Source organism: Anas acuta, chromosome 5, assembly GCF_963932015.1.
Source record: "Anas acuta chromosome 5, bAnaAcu1.1, whole genome shotgun sequence".
NCBI classification, from domain to species: Eukaryota; Metazoa; Chordata; class Aves; order Anseriformes; family Anatidae; genus Anas; species Anas acuta.
This window is the reverse complement of record NC_088983.1, coordinates 33,903,021-33,915,546: the sequence shown is the minus strand read 5'-3', so window position 1 is coordinate 33,915,546 and position 12,526 is coordinate 33,903,021. Positions and strand designations below refer to the sequence as shown.

The 12,526-nt window shown below is 38.7% G+C and overlaps 1 protein-coding gene across 19 annotated transcripts in view; it reads right to left on the bottom strand.

Annotated features, from left to right (window-relative positions):
• The window catches only part of LOC137857444 (cytosolic phospholipase A2 beta-like), a 50,845-nt gene that overhangs the window by 6,800 nt on the left and 31,519 nt on the right, over window positions 1–12,526 (bottom strand). For 18 of the 19 annotated variants that reach the window (XM_068683920.1, XM_068683921.1, XM_068683918.1 and 15 more), the window contains 12 exons: window positions 11,614–11,656; window positions 10,334–10,397; window positions 9,784–9,911; window positions 9,555–9,665; window positions 8,528–8,565; window positions 7,475–7,610; window positions 6,295–6,431; window positions 5,818–6,040; window positions 5,106–5,223; window positions 3,950–4,087; window positions 2,648–2,752; window positions 1,915–2,100 (listed from right to left, as the gene is read on the bottom strand). In XM_068683920.1, the coding sequence (XP_068540021.1) occupies window positions 1,915–2,100; window positions 2,648–2,752; window positions 3,950–4,087; window positions 5,106–5,223; window positions 5,818–6,040; window positions 6,295–6,431; window positions 7,475–7,610; window positions 8,528–8,565; window positions 9,555–9,665; window positions 9,784–9,911; window positions 10,334–10,397; window positions 11,614–11,656 (1,427 nt within the window). Of the gene's footprint in view, window positions 1–1,880; window positions 2,101–2,647; window positions 2,753–3,949; window positions 4,088–5,105; window positions 5,224–5,817; window positions 6,041–6,294; window positions 6,432–7,474; window positions 7,611–8,527; window positions 8,566–9,554; window positions 9,666–9,783; window positions 9,912–10,333; window positions 10,398–11,613; window positions 11,657–12,526 lie in introns of all 19 variants that reach the window. The other variant, XM_068683938.1, reaches the window with a different exon arrangement.

Below are 12,526 nucleotides of genomic sequence, written 5' to 3'. Positions count from 1 at the left end.
TCTGCTGCCCTGGCCTCATTCTGTAGTGTTGATTTAAACCGAGTAGAATAAATCCAGCTTGTTCCATAGCCTGGAATGTTTGACAGCATCTTGAAGTAATAACTCTTATTTTTCCATTCCCTTGGTGTCAGATCTTTACAAAATTATTGCTTATTTTAGCATTCAAGGCTGATAGGAATTCACAAATTCTGCTGTAAAGAGAGACGTTTGCATGCAGTCCCTTTTTAGCTCTAATTGGCCCGGTGAATATTTTTAGTTGAAATTACAGTGCCTCAATTTTCTTATCATGGAGATGGAACTGTGCAGTATTTATGGCTGGATAAGTGAATTAGAGCTAGGCTTTTCCTTGGGAGAATCCCTACCTCCATTTCATACTCAAAAAGAGGCTTTTGAAGAAGCTCTTCCTCGGGAATTCCCTCAAAAGCACAAACCCTACTGTAAATGTATTACAATGATTCCCTACTATGAGTTCTCAAATTTATCACCACAAAAATGAGGCTTTGCACAAGCCATTTAAAGTGTTGTTTTAATATGTCAGTTAACCCGAGCTGCAGGGAAGTATTTAAACAGAACTATATTCTGGAGACCTCTCCTATCATGAGGCTACCATTTCTGCCCACAGAGCTGGCATGTACTCCTGCGCCTGTTCTAGAGATGGATCCAGCTCTGGTTTTAGCTTGGTCTCATGCAGGTAGACAAAAACCAATACATCATCTACTGTTGTTTCCCACTCCAGACTTTTATTTTCCCTTTTCCCACTCCAGACTTTGGCCTTCCACCTATTTTACTTTTCTTTGGCCTTCCACCTATTTTACTTTTTTCGGAGAATATCTTCCCTGAGGTAATCTTTAGTTTTCCTCTTCCTTCAAATCCTCCTTGAAATCTGCTTCTACCTGTTTGCCTTTACAAAACTGCTAGTCAGTAAATGTAAGGACCTTTTTCTTAATGCTTGCTGACTGACAATTGTATCCTTAATCTGCCTTCTTAAGCTACTTGCTCGCTTCCTTCTCTCACCCACCCTTCTTATGCTACTTGTTTTCTTAGAGTAGACTCTTCTAGGACAAAGTCTTCTTGCTTACTGAACATGCTGAAAGCACTTGGCACTCTGTGGGCTCTGCCTTAATCCACAAAAAACTCCACACCTCTTGCTATTGTCAGCAAGCTTCAGGTAGCAATGGCAGCCAGACATAAACAGTGTTGTAACTTGCATGAAACAAAGGAGACAAAACACAAATTGCCAAAGAGAAGGACTCAGAGGAGGCAGAGCGCACGTGTTTCCTTGCTGAAGTCAGATTAGCCTGATTCGTGTGGGGTCCTACCATGCTGATATCTGCTCATGGAATAAATGCAAATGAGGACGCTGGGATTACAGGAAGATTTGTGGTACACAAAAGCTCAGCTCCATTACCTTTCACACAACATTTCATAGTTTTTGAGGTAAATATTATGACTGCTTACTTTGCCCTCCTGCAGAGCACAGGCCATAGGAAATTACTGTTCCATCTATACATCAAGTCTAGGTATTATGTTTGTTTAATATATTCAGTCAAAACCTATGTGGCTCAACACAATTACCTGCTGGTTTATGCCTCTAATGTTACCTCTGTTTCTTTACCTCAAGAGTCTATTCTTTTTTTGTTTCTTTTGACTATTAAACCTATGCAGAATGACAAATTTCCTGTAGAAGAACATGCTGTGACTCAGATTACAGATCTCTTCAGCAGGTGAAAGAATGGCCCATGGACTAGTTCATTATAACCAGTTAACCCTGAAGAAAGAGATAAAACCAAATTCCATCTCAGCAGACTTCCAAACCCTGAGAAAGTATCTCTAAATGTGAGATTTCCAAAGTCTAAAAAAAAAAAAATCTGAGATGTTACCTGCACACTGCAGCTAACTCTTTGTTGCAGTTACCTTTCCATTCAACAAATTTTTTCTGATGGGCATAATCCTTATGAAATTCTAAGCCTCTCAGGAAGTTATGAGACTTTCCCAGTAGTGGACGCTTGGTCATAATGTCCTGAAACATTTCATACAACTTCCCTGACAAACAAGATGGAGGCTCGATGATAGTGGTATCCTCCTCAGGGGAATGTTTTTCTGAAATAGAGAAGGAAATGTGAGAAAAAAATATACATGTAAGCAATCTGTTTTGTTAGACACCTTTGCAGGCTAGCTGTCCTCGCTGTCTTTCTGTGTGTCTCTTCCCTTCCTGTTTCTTGCAGTTTACTGAAAAATATATGCCCAATTAAACACAGAGATAGTTGGCTTTGCTTAAAGCAAGCGTGCATTGTTTTCTTTTATATACTTTCTTTGTACTTTTGACTAGAAGCATAAGCCACCCTCCTCATTTACAGCCACAGGAGTCATTTAACAGACAATGAGCAAATTCTAAATGAAAAACATTTGCAACGAGCATGAAGTGTGCCCCTGAGTTAAAGAAATAGAAAAAGAAACAGAAACAAATGAAATCATTCTGATACAGCTGAATATCATACTGAAGATCTACAGCTATGCAACACAAGATGGTTTAGGGAGAATGTGAGAGATTATTCACAAACAGTTGTAATAGTATAACTTCCTCAATCCTCTCCTTAATAGTAAGCATGGTCTGATGAAAAACAAGTATTGATTTGGAAACTCTTACCTATATCTACCATATCTTTGGCCCATCGTTCCCAGAATTCATTTGAATTTGAAGACCAGTATAAGCCATCCAGCAAATTCCTAGTAAAAATGTTTGTCCAAAGACCTGCAAATCAAAACAATTGGGAAAAGTACTTCACTAACATGTTAACCACTATTTCATCTTTTTTTATTACAAGTATCAATGCTGCATATTGTTGCCAGATATGAATTCACCCCATTATGGTGCAGCTTATGTAGTAGGTCTCAGAGAGTTCAACCTTAAAGATGACAACAATTCAGTGTTCTTCCTCAAGAGATAACTACTCCCAACCATCCACTCTATAGTTCAGAGTAACAAAATACAAGGTATCAGTCACCCAAACTATGTTTTAGAGCGCTTACTGTGTACTTGTGAAAGAAAGAAATTATAAGACTAGAGAATCACAGTGCAGCCATATAACCATAAGGTTTTTCTTTAAAATGATTTATTCTTTAAGTTGATCTAAGGCCTGGGTTTTTTTTTCTTTCAGGCATGTTTTGTTTCTGTGGAGTTCAACTAGTACAGGAATCAAAATAAAATTATCTCTATATGTGAGTGTGCTTTTAGAAATGAAAGACCTATCCTCTGTAATAAGCGCCATGCCAGGTATTCATGTGAGGAACAAATTCAATCTCTAGCAGACTTCACAGTGAGAGAAATATGATTTTTGTCTCCAGTGGACTCTTGCTTTTGGTATCAAAAAGTGCAGTTCTGACAAGGCTTTCAAATCTGCCTGGGGGAGATGGATTCCTCTGACTATCTGCTTTTCCCCTTTTCTTTGTCTTTAGAGGCAGAACAGCCAGAAATTGGTGAAGAAATTGGTGAAGGTTAAAAGGGCTTCCTTCATCCTCGTGGGCAGGGAATATTACTGGAGATAGATGACAATTCTCAACCCACAAAGCTTAGATGGTTCTTCCCTTTGTGGCTTGTTCTAGATGAATTATATTTTATTTTCAGCTCTTTCCAATTCCACAATGCACTACCTAGAAAGAGGCGGAAGAGATGATGACTGGGTAGAGGAGGCAATCTTACAATTTCCTCAACTTGCCTTCTTGTTTCACTCAGAATATGGGAAGGGGAACCCTGCCACACATGTCCCACACTTGCCCATGGAAAAAGAGAAGACAGGAGAAAAGAAACTGTACAAGGAGCAGAAAGTGTTCAGAAGGGGTAAAAAGCCTGTTGAGCAGACCTGCTGGCAAGGGCTGTTGTACACAGACCAGTGGCTAGAACCATAATTTCTACCATATTGTGATTAACTATACTGCATTGCTAGGTCACCTTCCAGATAGCAGATCCGAGATTCCGGCAGCTTCTTCACTCGCCTTCCCATGAAGAACTCGCTGTCAAAAAATTCTGAACGAATGGAGGCTCCGTATTTTGGTATGGCCACCTCATAAGGAGAGAACTCTGTCCACTCTACAAAAGAGTTGACATACGCCACGTTTACTGTCATACAGAATAAGAAAACAAAACCTAGGCCTGTGGATAAAGCTATCTGCAAGTTACATGAACTTTGCTGGTCTCAGCAGCTCTGTACTATCAGTAGCTTGTACTGCAAACTGTCTAGTTCCCTAAAAACTGAGATGTGATTCACATACAAAAGGAACTAGCTTTTTCTCCTCAGAAAAAGTCTAACAATGACTTCAAAAACTTAGATTTATATTTATAAAGATTCTGCGATCCCACTTGTCTCTCTAACTCAAGATCATCAAATGTACACCATGTAAGTGTGATCCAACCTTCAAGGAATGACCGGCATGAAACCTCTACTAAACCAAACCTGTCAGACTACATGAAAGCAGCCTGAAGACACATCAACTCAGAATTAGAAAGTAACACAGTGTGGACGTGGCCACACAGTTTCCTGACTCAAGCTGTCCTGTATAGGTATCCCTGTAGAACAGTAATCATGAACCTAACCTCATGTAAGTACTAAATGGTTTTTCTTTCCAGTATCTGCTCGCTTCAGTACCTCTTGCTGAATATAGTCTGTATCTAAAGAGTGTCACAACATGCCAATCACTATAATCATACTCCACTCTAGAGATTTAGGTAAGTACCAGTTACATTTCTCAGCACCTCTTCAAAATAAGGAACCATGATAGCCATTTTATAGGTGTGAAACTAAGGCACAAAAAGATTATACAATTTGCTTCCACTCACTCACAATGTATTTGGCAAAAATAGAGCTTCATTCCAGATCTTCAGAAATGCCTTGTTTGTGCCTGAGGGTGTTATCCTGCAGGTCTGCTTTTTCTAATCAACACCCAGCAATTCACAAGAAAGACAAACATTTTATTAAAAGATGAATCCTGAGTCGGGGAAACCAACAGAGGCATTCCTCCTGCATTCCCCTTCTAAACATGTACACTCCCTCCCTACAAATTCTCTTTAGTCCCTACTCAGAGTCAGAAGAAACTCTAAGAATACTTACCTCTAAATTTGAAAGTACTGTACTTCTCCTCCTTGACATTGAGGACTGCATAGAAAGGCAGTGGGTTTTGTCCATGCTCCAATGCCTTGCGCTGGTCTGTGAGTTTGTATTTTCTTGGCTAATCAAACAGATAAAATCACAGTAAACCTCTGGAAAAGCATAAGGCAAAACCACTGACAATCTACATGAGTACTGATAGACTACAGGTGTTTTATTACCCAAAGGAATCTGTGGGTCACATTTTCTTGAAAGACCTTTCCTTTCATTTTCCTTCCTGGTTGCCTTTTTGATATCTACTGACCTGTACATTAATATCTAAGTGCCTTGACTGTCTATGTCCAACAGATCTTTACTAAGGCTCAGACTAATGTTCACAAGAGGGCAGGTTACTCTAGCTCTTAAGTATCCAACTAGAAACATTAAAACACCTGACTGCTGGGGGGGTTGCTCAGTTCTTTCTTAAAATTGCGAACTGAAATTGCTATCCATTGGGCACCCCACTTCAGAGGCACTGACAAAGCACCAGCTACTCTGGAAAATCCTGGCTATAGGATCCTTTGTCATTATTTACAAATCATACTGGAATGCCTCGGTTGCTCTGGATTTGTTCATCTCATTATGTCATGCAAACAAAGAGGGAAGTGCCAGAGAAAACAAGTGGACATTTCTCAAATTTGTGGCAGGACAAGGTACGTGGCAGTGTGTAACATACCCGTTCGTGTAAGAACATTTCCTGAACAAGTGACCACAATGTTGTAAAAGATGAGACATGTCCAGCTTTTGCCCTTTCAGCAAGTTCCTTGTGATAATACTTCAAATGTTCCATAGACATAAGGTTGAGTTTGCATTTTGTCACTTGTTCTTTTACTGCTCTGAGCGGCTCCTCCAGAGTCTTCTGTGACCAATCTGCATGCTCATATAGGTCTGCTAGGGTCCTAAAGAACAAAAATGCGAGAGAATCATCCATTTAATAATGAAAAACACTGTATTTACCCAGACACTTTCACCAAAGCAGAGAACTAGCTAGCTTAAACTGAAGTTATGATAGAGAGCCAACTGTAATAGCTTTACCAGGGAATTATGTTCACTTCTAAATAATGTAAGACTTTGAAATAAATGCATCTCTCTCATTATGTGGAAATGTGGTGTCATAGTCATTCCAAATACAAATCGCATCTTCTGTACTCACCATGTTGAGCCAGAAGCCCCAGTGACATAGGTAACACAGTCCAACAGATTTAGCTTCTGAAGAGCCAAGAGGTGGCCAAACATAGCTGACATTGCTCTGAGGCCTCCGCCAGTTGCCATAACAGCTATTACTGGGACCTGTTCAAAACATAAATATTATCTTCAGAAAGTTACTCACTTGCCTACTTGGAAAAGCCTAATTGCAGCTCCTAGAATTTCTTCAGCAGACTTTATTGCAGAACAGTGAAACCAATGTTCAGCCAATCTTTACCAGTACTTCATTTAAATTAACTTCCAGATACTCAGAGAGTTTTCATAATCTCAAAGCTTGGATGAGTTTGGAAACTGTTAAAATTCAGTGATTTTAACCATTCTTGATGAGTTTGGAAACTGTTAAAATTCAGTGATTTTAACCGTTCTTCCTCTCTTTTTTCTTTATAATTGGAATTGCTATGATTTATAACAGATAATGATATGATTTAACTATAAATAAGAAGAGTTCAATAAACATAATTAAGAATGGATTCAAGGAAGTCCTGAACAGAGTTCAGGAAAAAGATATTAAGCAAACAAAATGATTCTTTGGACAGTGTCCATTCAACAAATAAAATTCCATCAAGAAAATAAATGTTCACTTTAAAATTCACCCTGGATCTTGGCAACAAACCATGCTTCAGCTGGAGCTTGTTAGAAAATGTTCTTTCTCCATTCTGAATAATTTTGACTTTTTGTGAAAAGTGATTGGAAAATGAAAAAGAAATATAAGCCTAAAGAAGGGACATTATGGTGACTTCACAAATTTCCACAGGAGGTGAATTTCAAACACTCCTGTTTTCCTACTTATTTTGGATTGTCTGGTTGTCTGTGTTGTGTCTCACAGAACATACCAATGCCTCATATTGTGCTGACCTGCCGCATCACACAGTTGGAAACTCTGACCTTGAAGACAGATATATTCTGTCCTTAGGAATTTGGCCAAATGAAGAGAATGGAGGCCTGAATAGCTGAGCTGAAATTTTAGATGAGTATGGGATATGCCACTCCAAGAACTTCAGTTATGCTGCCATTCAAATCAATGGGTTTGTCATCAATGTGCAAAAACTACTAGAAGGTTTGTGGGGAGATGTGCCAATCCAAACTCAATAGGTCCACAGCCCATGCTCAGATTCCAGCTCACAGACCTCATGTCCATGTAGATCTCTTTCCAAATGAAGAACTCTTTTCAGGGCACTGGCAACCACTCTCTTCCTTTTTTGCAAGAATTCCTGCTCTTCTCGGCATAGATCATATCCTAAGCGCACATCTAGTTTTTCCGTGCTGCAACATAAATAAGTCCAGAGGCACAGGATTAGTCTTAAAAATGCACATGGATCTATTTTCAGCAACTGCAGTCTATTAAACATCATAAAGAATCATGATTCACTGTTCAGATTTACAGGCAGAAATGCAGATCTCATTTGCAAATAAATGAAATGTTTCACTTCTACACAGTCTCATTATTTTCTGATATTTCAGCATGTCTTACTGCCAGCTTAGGACAGCAGATATGGAAAGAGAAAGGATTATTTGTGTCCTTCAGTAGCTTTGTTAGTTGAATATTTTCTATGTTTCCTTAAAAGAATTTCTGAGCAAAAGGTCATTAGAACCTAACAAGGTCTTTCGTGGGGATTTAAACCATTGATTTCTACAGAAACAGTAGAATGAAAAATGTATTCAAATTATTTTGTTTTTATTTTTTGTATGTCTCATTATTTTACAGCGTAACATTTCATCTTCCCTAGCTTATGCTTGTTTCTATTGATAATACCATGGCTACAAGTCTATTTTCTTAAGAAAATATGTGTGGTTTGAATAGCATATAGGATCTGGATGTTTAGATCAAGTCAAATCCCCTTCTCCCTCTGCCTTCTTCCTGCTTACTTGTCCCTTTTGAAGAAATCTCCAATCTCAGTCTTTGGTTCTTTGACACAAAGGACATCTGACTAAGTTCCTCACTGTTTGAAATTCTCATTTATTTATTTGTTTGTTTATTTATTTTGCATTTTAACATGACTGTTGCCTCAAATCAATTTACTTTTGCTCTGTTGTGGTGACTCTTTCATGGTGACTTAACTGTCAAGGTATTTTGCCCTTAGTCTTGTGCATTCCTTATATCTAAATGAAGGATACTCTGCTCTAGAATTCATTGTTCAAATAGTAATAAAACTTGTAGAGAAACAAAACAGTCCCCTTACCAATCATTTAGTTGGAGGTACAGCTGCAGTGGCACATTCTGTAAACAAAGAAACATGAGCAGGAATGTGAATGACTGTGAAAATAAAGTTTAGAGATCCAGATTTTCAATGACTCCTGAAATGCCCCCCACCACCACCACCCTTCAGTCTTTTAGAAAATTGTAGCAAGAATGGAAAGGTAAGCAAATAAAAACCAAACATATTATGTAGAGATGCTAGAGAGGCAGGAGGTATTGAAGTGGCTACCTGACCAGACTGTGAAACGACTCCTACTCACTGTCACCCCATGAACCAGCCTAGCCCAGCAGCAGTATCACACTGCCATTTTCTCATTCTTGAGAATTAAGAACAGTATCCAGCTAAAGACAGTGTTAGGGAGAAGAAATTCAAGATACCACATCCTTTCCAAAAGCTACTGGATGTAGGGCAATCAACTGTGAAACAGACATTCATTCTCCCATCTCTGTAGGAGAAATGTTTCCAAGTAATTCTTTTCCTCCTGTATTTGCCTCCCATTTGCTGCACAGTGTAAAAAAGCATGTCTGGCTGTTGTTAACAGATTCATCTGGTCACGCAGAAGTGTCATTCCTGCTTTTAAAGCAACTTAAAGTTGTACCTGTCCACCAGTTACCATCAATACTGTTGTACATACAGGAATGTGCAAAATTGTTCTCTGAGGGTAAGATTCAACTCATCTAACTTTAGCTACCTCAAATAGACTGAGCTAACCACCCAGGCTTGATACAGACAGTAGAGACAGTATTGAACATTCTCCTTTAATTGTGTAACAACAGAAGAGGTTGGTCTTTTATTACATTTAAACATTGAACTTAGGCATCTAGAAATGGCCAGGATGAATCCCCAATTACTGATTTTACAGACAGAAAAATGATATTTCTTGTATTTGCATCTTGTCTTCTCAGCCAGACTTACCAATTGAATTATTTTTCCAATTGATATTATGTTAAATAATGATGGTGACTTTAGTCATCTCTCCAAAAGGTCATATAAATGGTGAGGTACTTACATGTCTTACAGGGAGGGTTACTTTCACTTTGTGTCCAACAGGGAGAAATTTCAGTGGTACTGTTAACGTATCACTTAAATTGTTTCTGTCATCTTCCTTATCAGAAACTTTCTGCAGAGAACAAAAAAAAATGTATTTTACTCACAGCAGGGCAGCAGTTCTCCACTGTTTTGGTAACACTGAAAATAAGCGAGCAGTATGAGAATTGGCTTGGTGCAGTGCACATTACCTGCAGCCTGGCTTTTAGAACTGGCTCCCAAGCCTTCACACAATGGAAGTAGAAAGTATCTGTGTCCTCTGTAGCTTTCTGTGTTCCTTCATGAGATGCAGGCACCGTAAGCACGAGATTTTTACCCTCTAGTGAAAACAGATTTGTTTAGAGAGTATTACCACTGTTCAGGCAAAAGAGCTAACAAAGTTTGCTGCAGACATTCTCTGTGGTAAATCCTCCGTAAGTTCCTACACTGACAAGTCTTCTACAACACAGAAACTGGTACTCCTGCATCTATCCCAAAACTTGGCGTGCTCCCAGAGTCAGCACTCTCTCATACCTCTACCAGTAAAATTTACTGTGCCCAAATTTGATAGCTTCAAGGAATCAGAGATCGGAGATCACAGAGATCAGAGTTACAACTGGAGGCAGTTCAGGGACTTTCACTGCATTGCATTTTATTGTCTTTAGAAGGTTATTAGTAGTCTTTGTAACCTGAAGTGCCTCCATCTGGATCTGAATGCTTATGATTTGGTTGTGTCCTCACTTCACAGGGATATCTGCATACCTTTCAAATATTTCCTGCTTTCATTACTGTCCACTTGCACTTCCAAGCACCAAACTTCACGTGACTGTAAAAGACAGTTTGAAAAGTTTGAAAAGTTTGAAAACAGCAAATGCCGTATCTGCAGCAAATAACAAACCATCATGCAGCCATCTAGTAGCTACAATATAGGGCTAACCTAAACTGGTCTCAGTGCTGGCAGCAATCTAGCTGTACAAGAAGAAATTCAGAGCTCATTATTTCAGAACAGTAGCCCAGTTATAATGCTTTACAACTAGCTTGTCCATACAGTGGTGCACTGACAGAGGTGATTATACCCATTGAAGTTATCCCCAAATTGGGAATCTCTGTACAACACACTGTTGCCCAAACTCAGGTACACATATATATATATGATAATTACTTAGGAAGGGTGGGAGGAAACCACCTGATGATGAGTTTTAGTGTATCATGGCCATGATTCGTCTACAAGGCATCTTCTTGTTGGTTCTGATCATGGATTTATTCCACCCTACCCGCCACCTGAGTCATTACAGTTCACCCTTAATAACTCAAGCCAGGACAGTTTTCCAAGCCATTTCAGGAACAACACATGCCAATCATTACAGCTCTTATGCCTCACACAGAAAATGAGGGGGAAAGAACAGAATGTGTATTACTTTGCCGCATGGATATTAAAGGCTAGCATCTGGAAATCATACGCATGCTTGGAGTGGTTGGCATGAGGTGCTTTGTACTCCTTTGCTGCTGGGCCAGCCCAAGGAGATAGGTAATGGACCACATGCTGACTAATACCACAAGAGGACTCTGTTTCAATAATTAAAATAGCTGTTCATTAAAAAACTCATTTCCTATAAAGCTGCTACATTAGATAACCTTCCAGTCATAAGCACATTGACTACTTATTGATGTCTTCTTCTATAGACTCATCCCTTTCAAACCTTTGTTCTTCCTGCCAAATGCCACGCTATATTACATGAAACTCATTTCACTTTGAATGCCAACCAACACAGGATGCTGAAACATTAGCAAACCATAACTGTTTAAAATACTGATACATGAGAACTTCAAGAAACACAGTTTCTCTTTTTGCATGGAGTGGACAACATTTATATCATAACAAAGGGGAATTGTTACACATTTTTCTTTTATACCATCGACCGTGCTCATATCAGTAACAGTAGCTTCTGCTCTCCCTGCAAAATACCAGATGGCCAGGGGCAAAAGTAGAAAAATAAATGAAGGAAAAGTCACTCCAAACTAAATTCATATTTGAACCTTACCACTAGGACATCATTGGTAATGACATACTCTGGAGGACCAGGACTAAAAAGACAGAAGCAAAAAAAAAAAAAAAAAAAAAAAAAAAAGATGTGTGAGTACCTAGTATTTTATTTTTTAATAGCAGTTTTACAATCTTTTCTGCTTAAAATTGAATATCATTACATTAGTGTCATAATTTGTTTTCTGAAAGGTGTAATGCATGATCATCTGCTAAGTATATGAACCAAAATGCAGTTGCTAAACCAGAAGACAGGAGAGCCCATAAAAATAATAATTCTTAAAACTACAGAAGAAAAAGGTGTTGGTCTACGTGGAATCATGTCCTGCCCCTAACAAATGGCCACATGGCTTGGGGAAAGCAAAGACTACTATTAATGTACTCTCCAAATACTTATTAGGACAGATATTTCTGTCTGATCCAGATTATAATGTACAACTGGTCACCAAAGAACGGCAAATAAGGATTAGCTCACATCATATGTATGACTGGAAAACATACAGCTAAGTAATATAAAGTCTTTGTTCCAGATATTTTACCTTGTAAATCCTAGGTTTGACACTGAATGGAAGTAGTTATTTAATCCCATGAGTAACCTATAGAATCTACTAACATAATCTCTAATTAAGGCTAATGCTCCAATGGCACTATGTTACACACATTCGTAAGTGCTTCCATAGATCTGAACGGACCATTGAAGCTATGTAGTATGTAATCTTTGACTTTCTGCAAAGTCCAAGACATTTTACCAAGCAGCATGTCAAGCACTATAACTTCTATTTCAGCAGTAGAATGTATTTACATATAAATAACTAGGTTTCACTTCCAAGGGTGGAGAATTCCCCACATGCTTTGTAACTTGAACTGTGAAAAATGTTCCTCTTATTTCTAGTCTGAATCTGCACAGTCCAGTT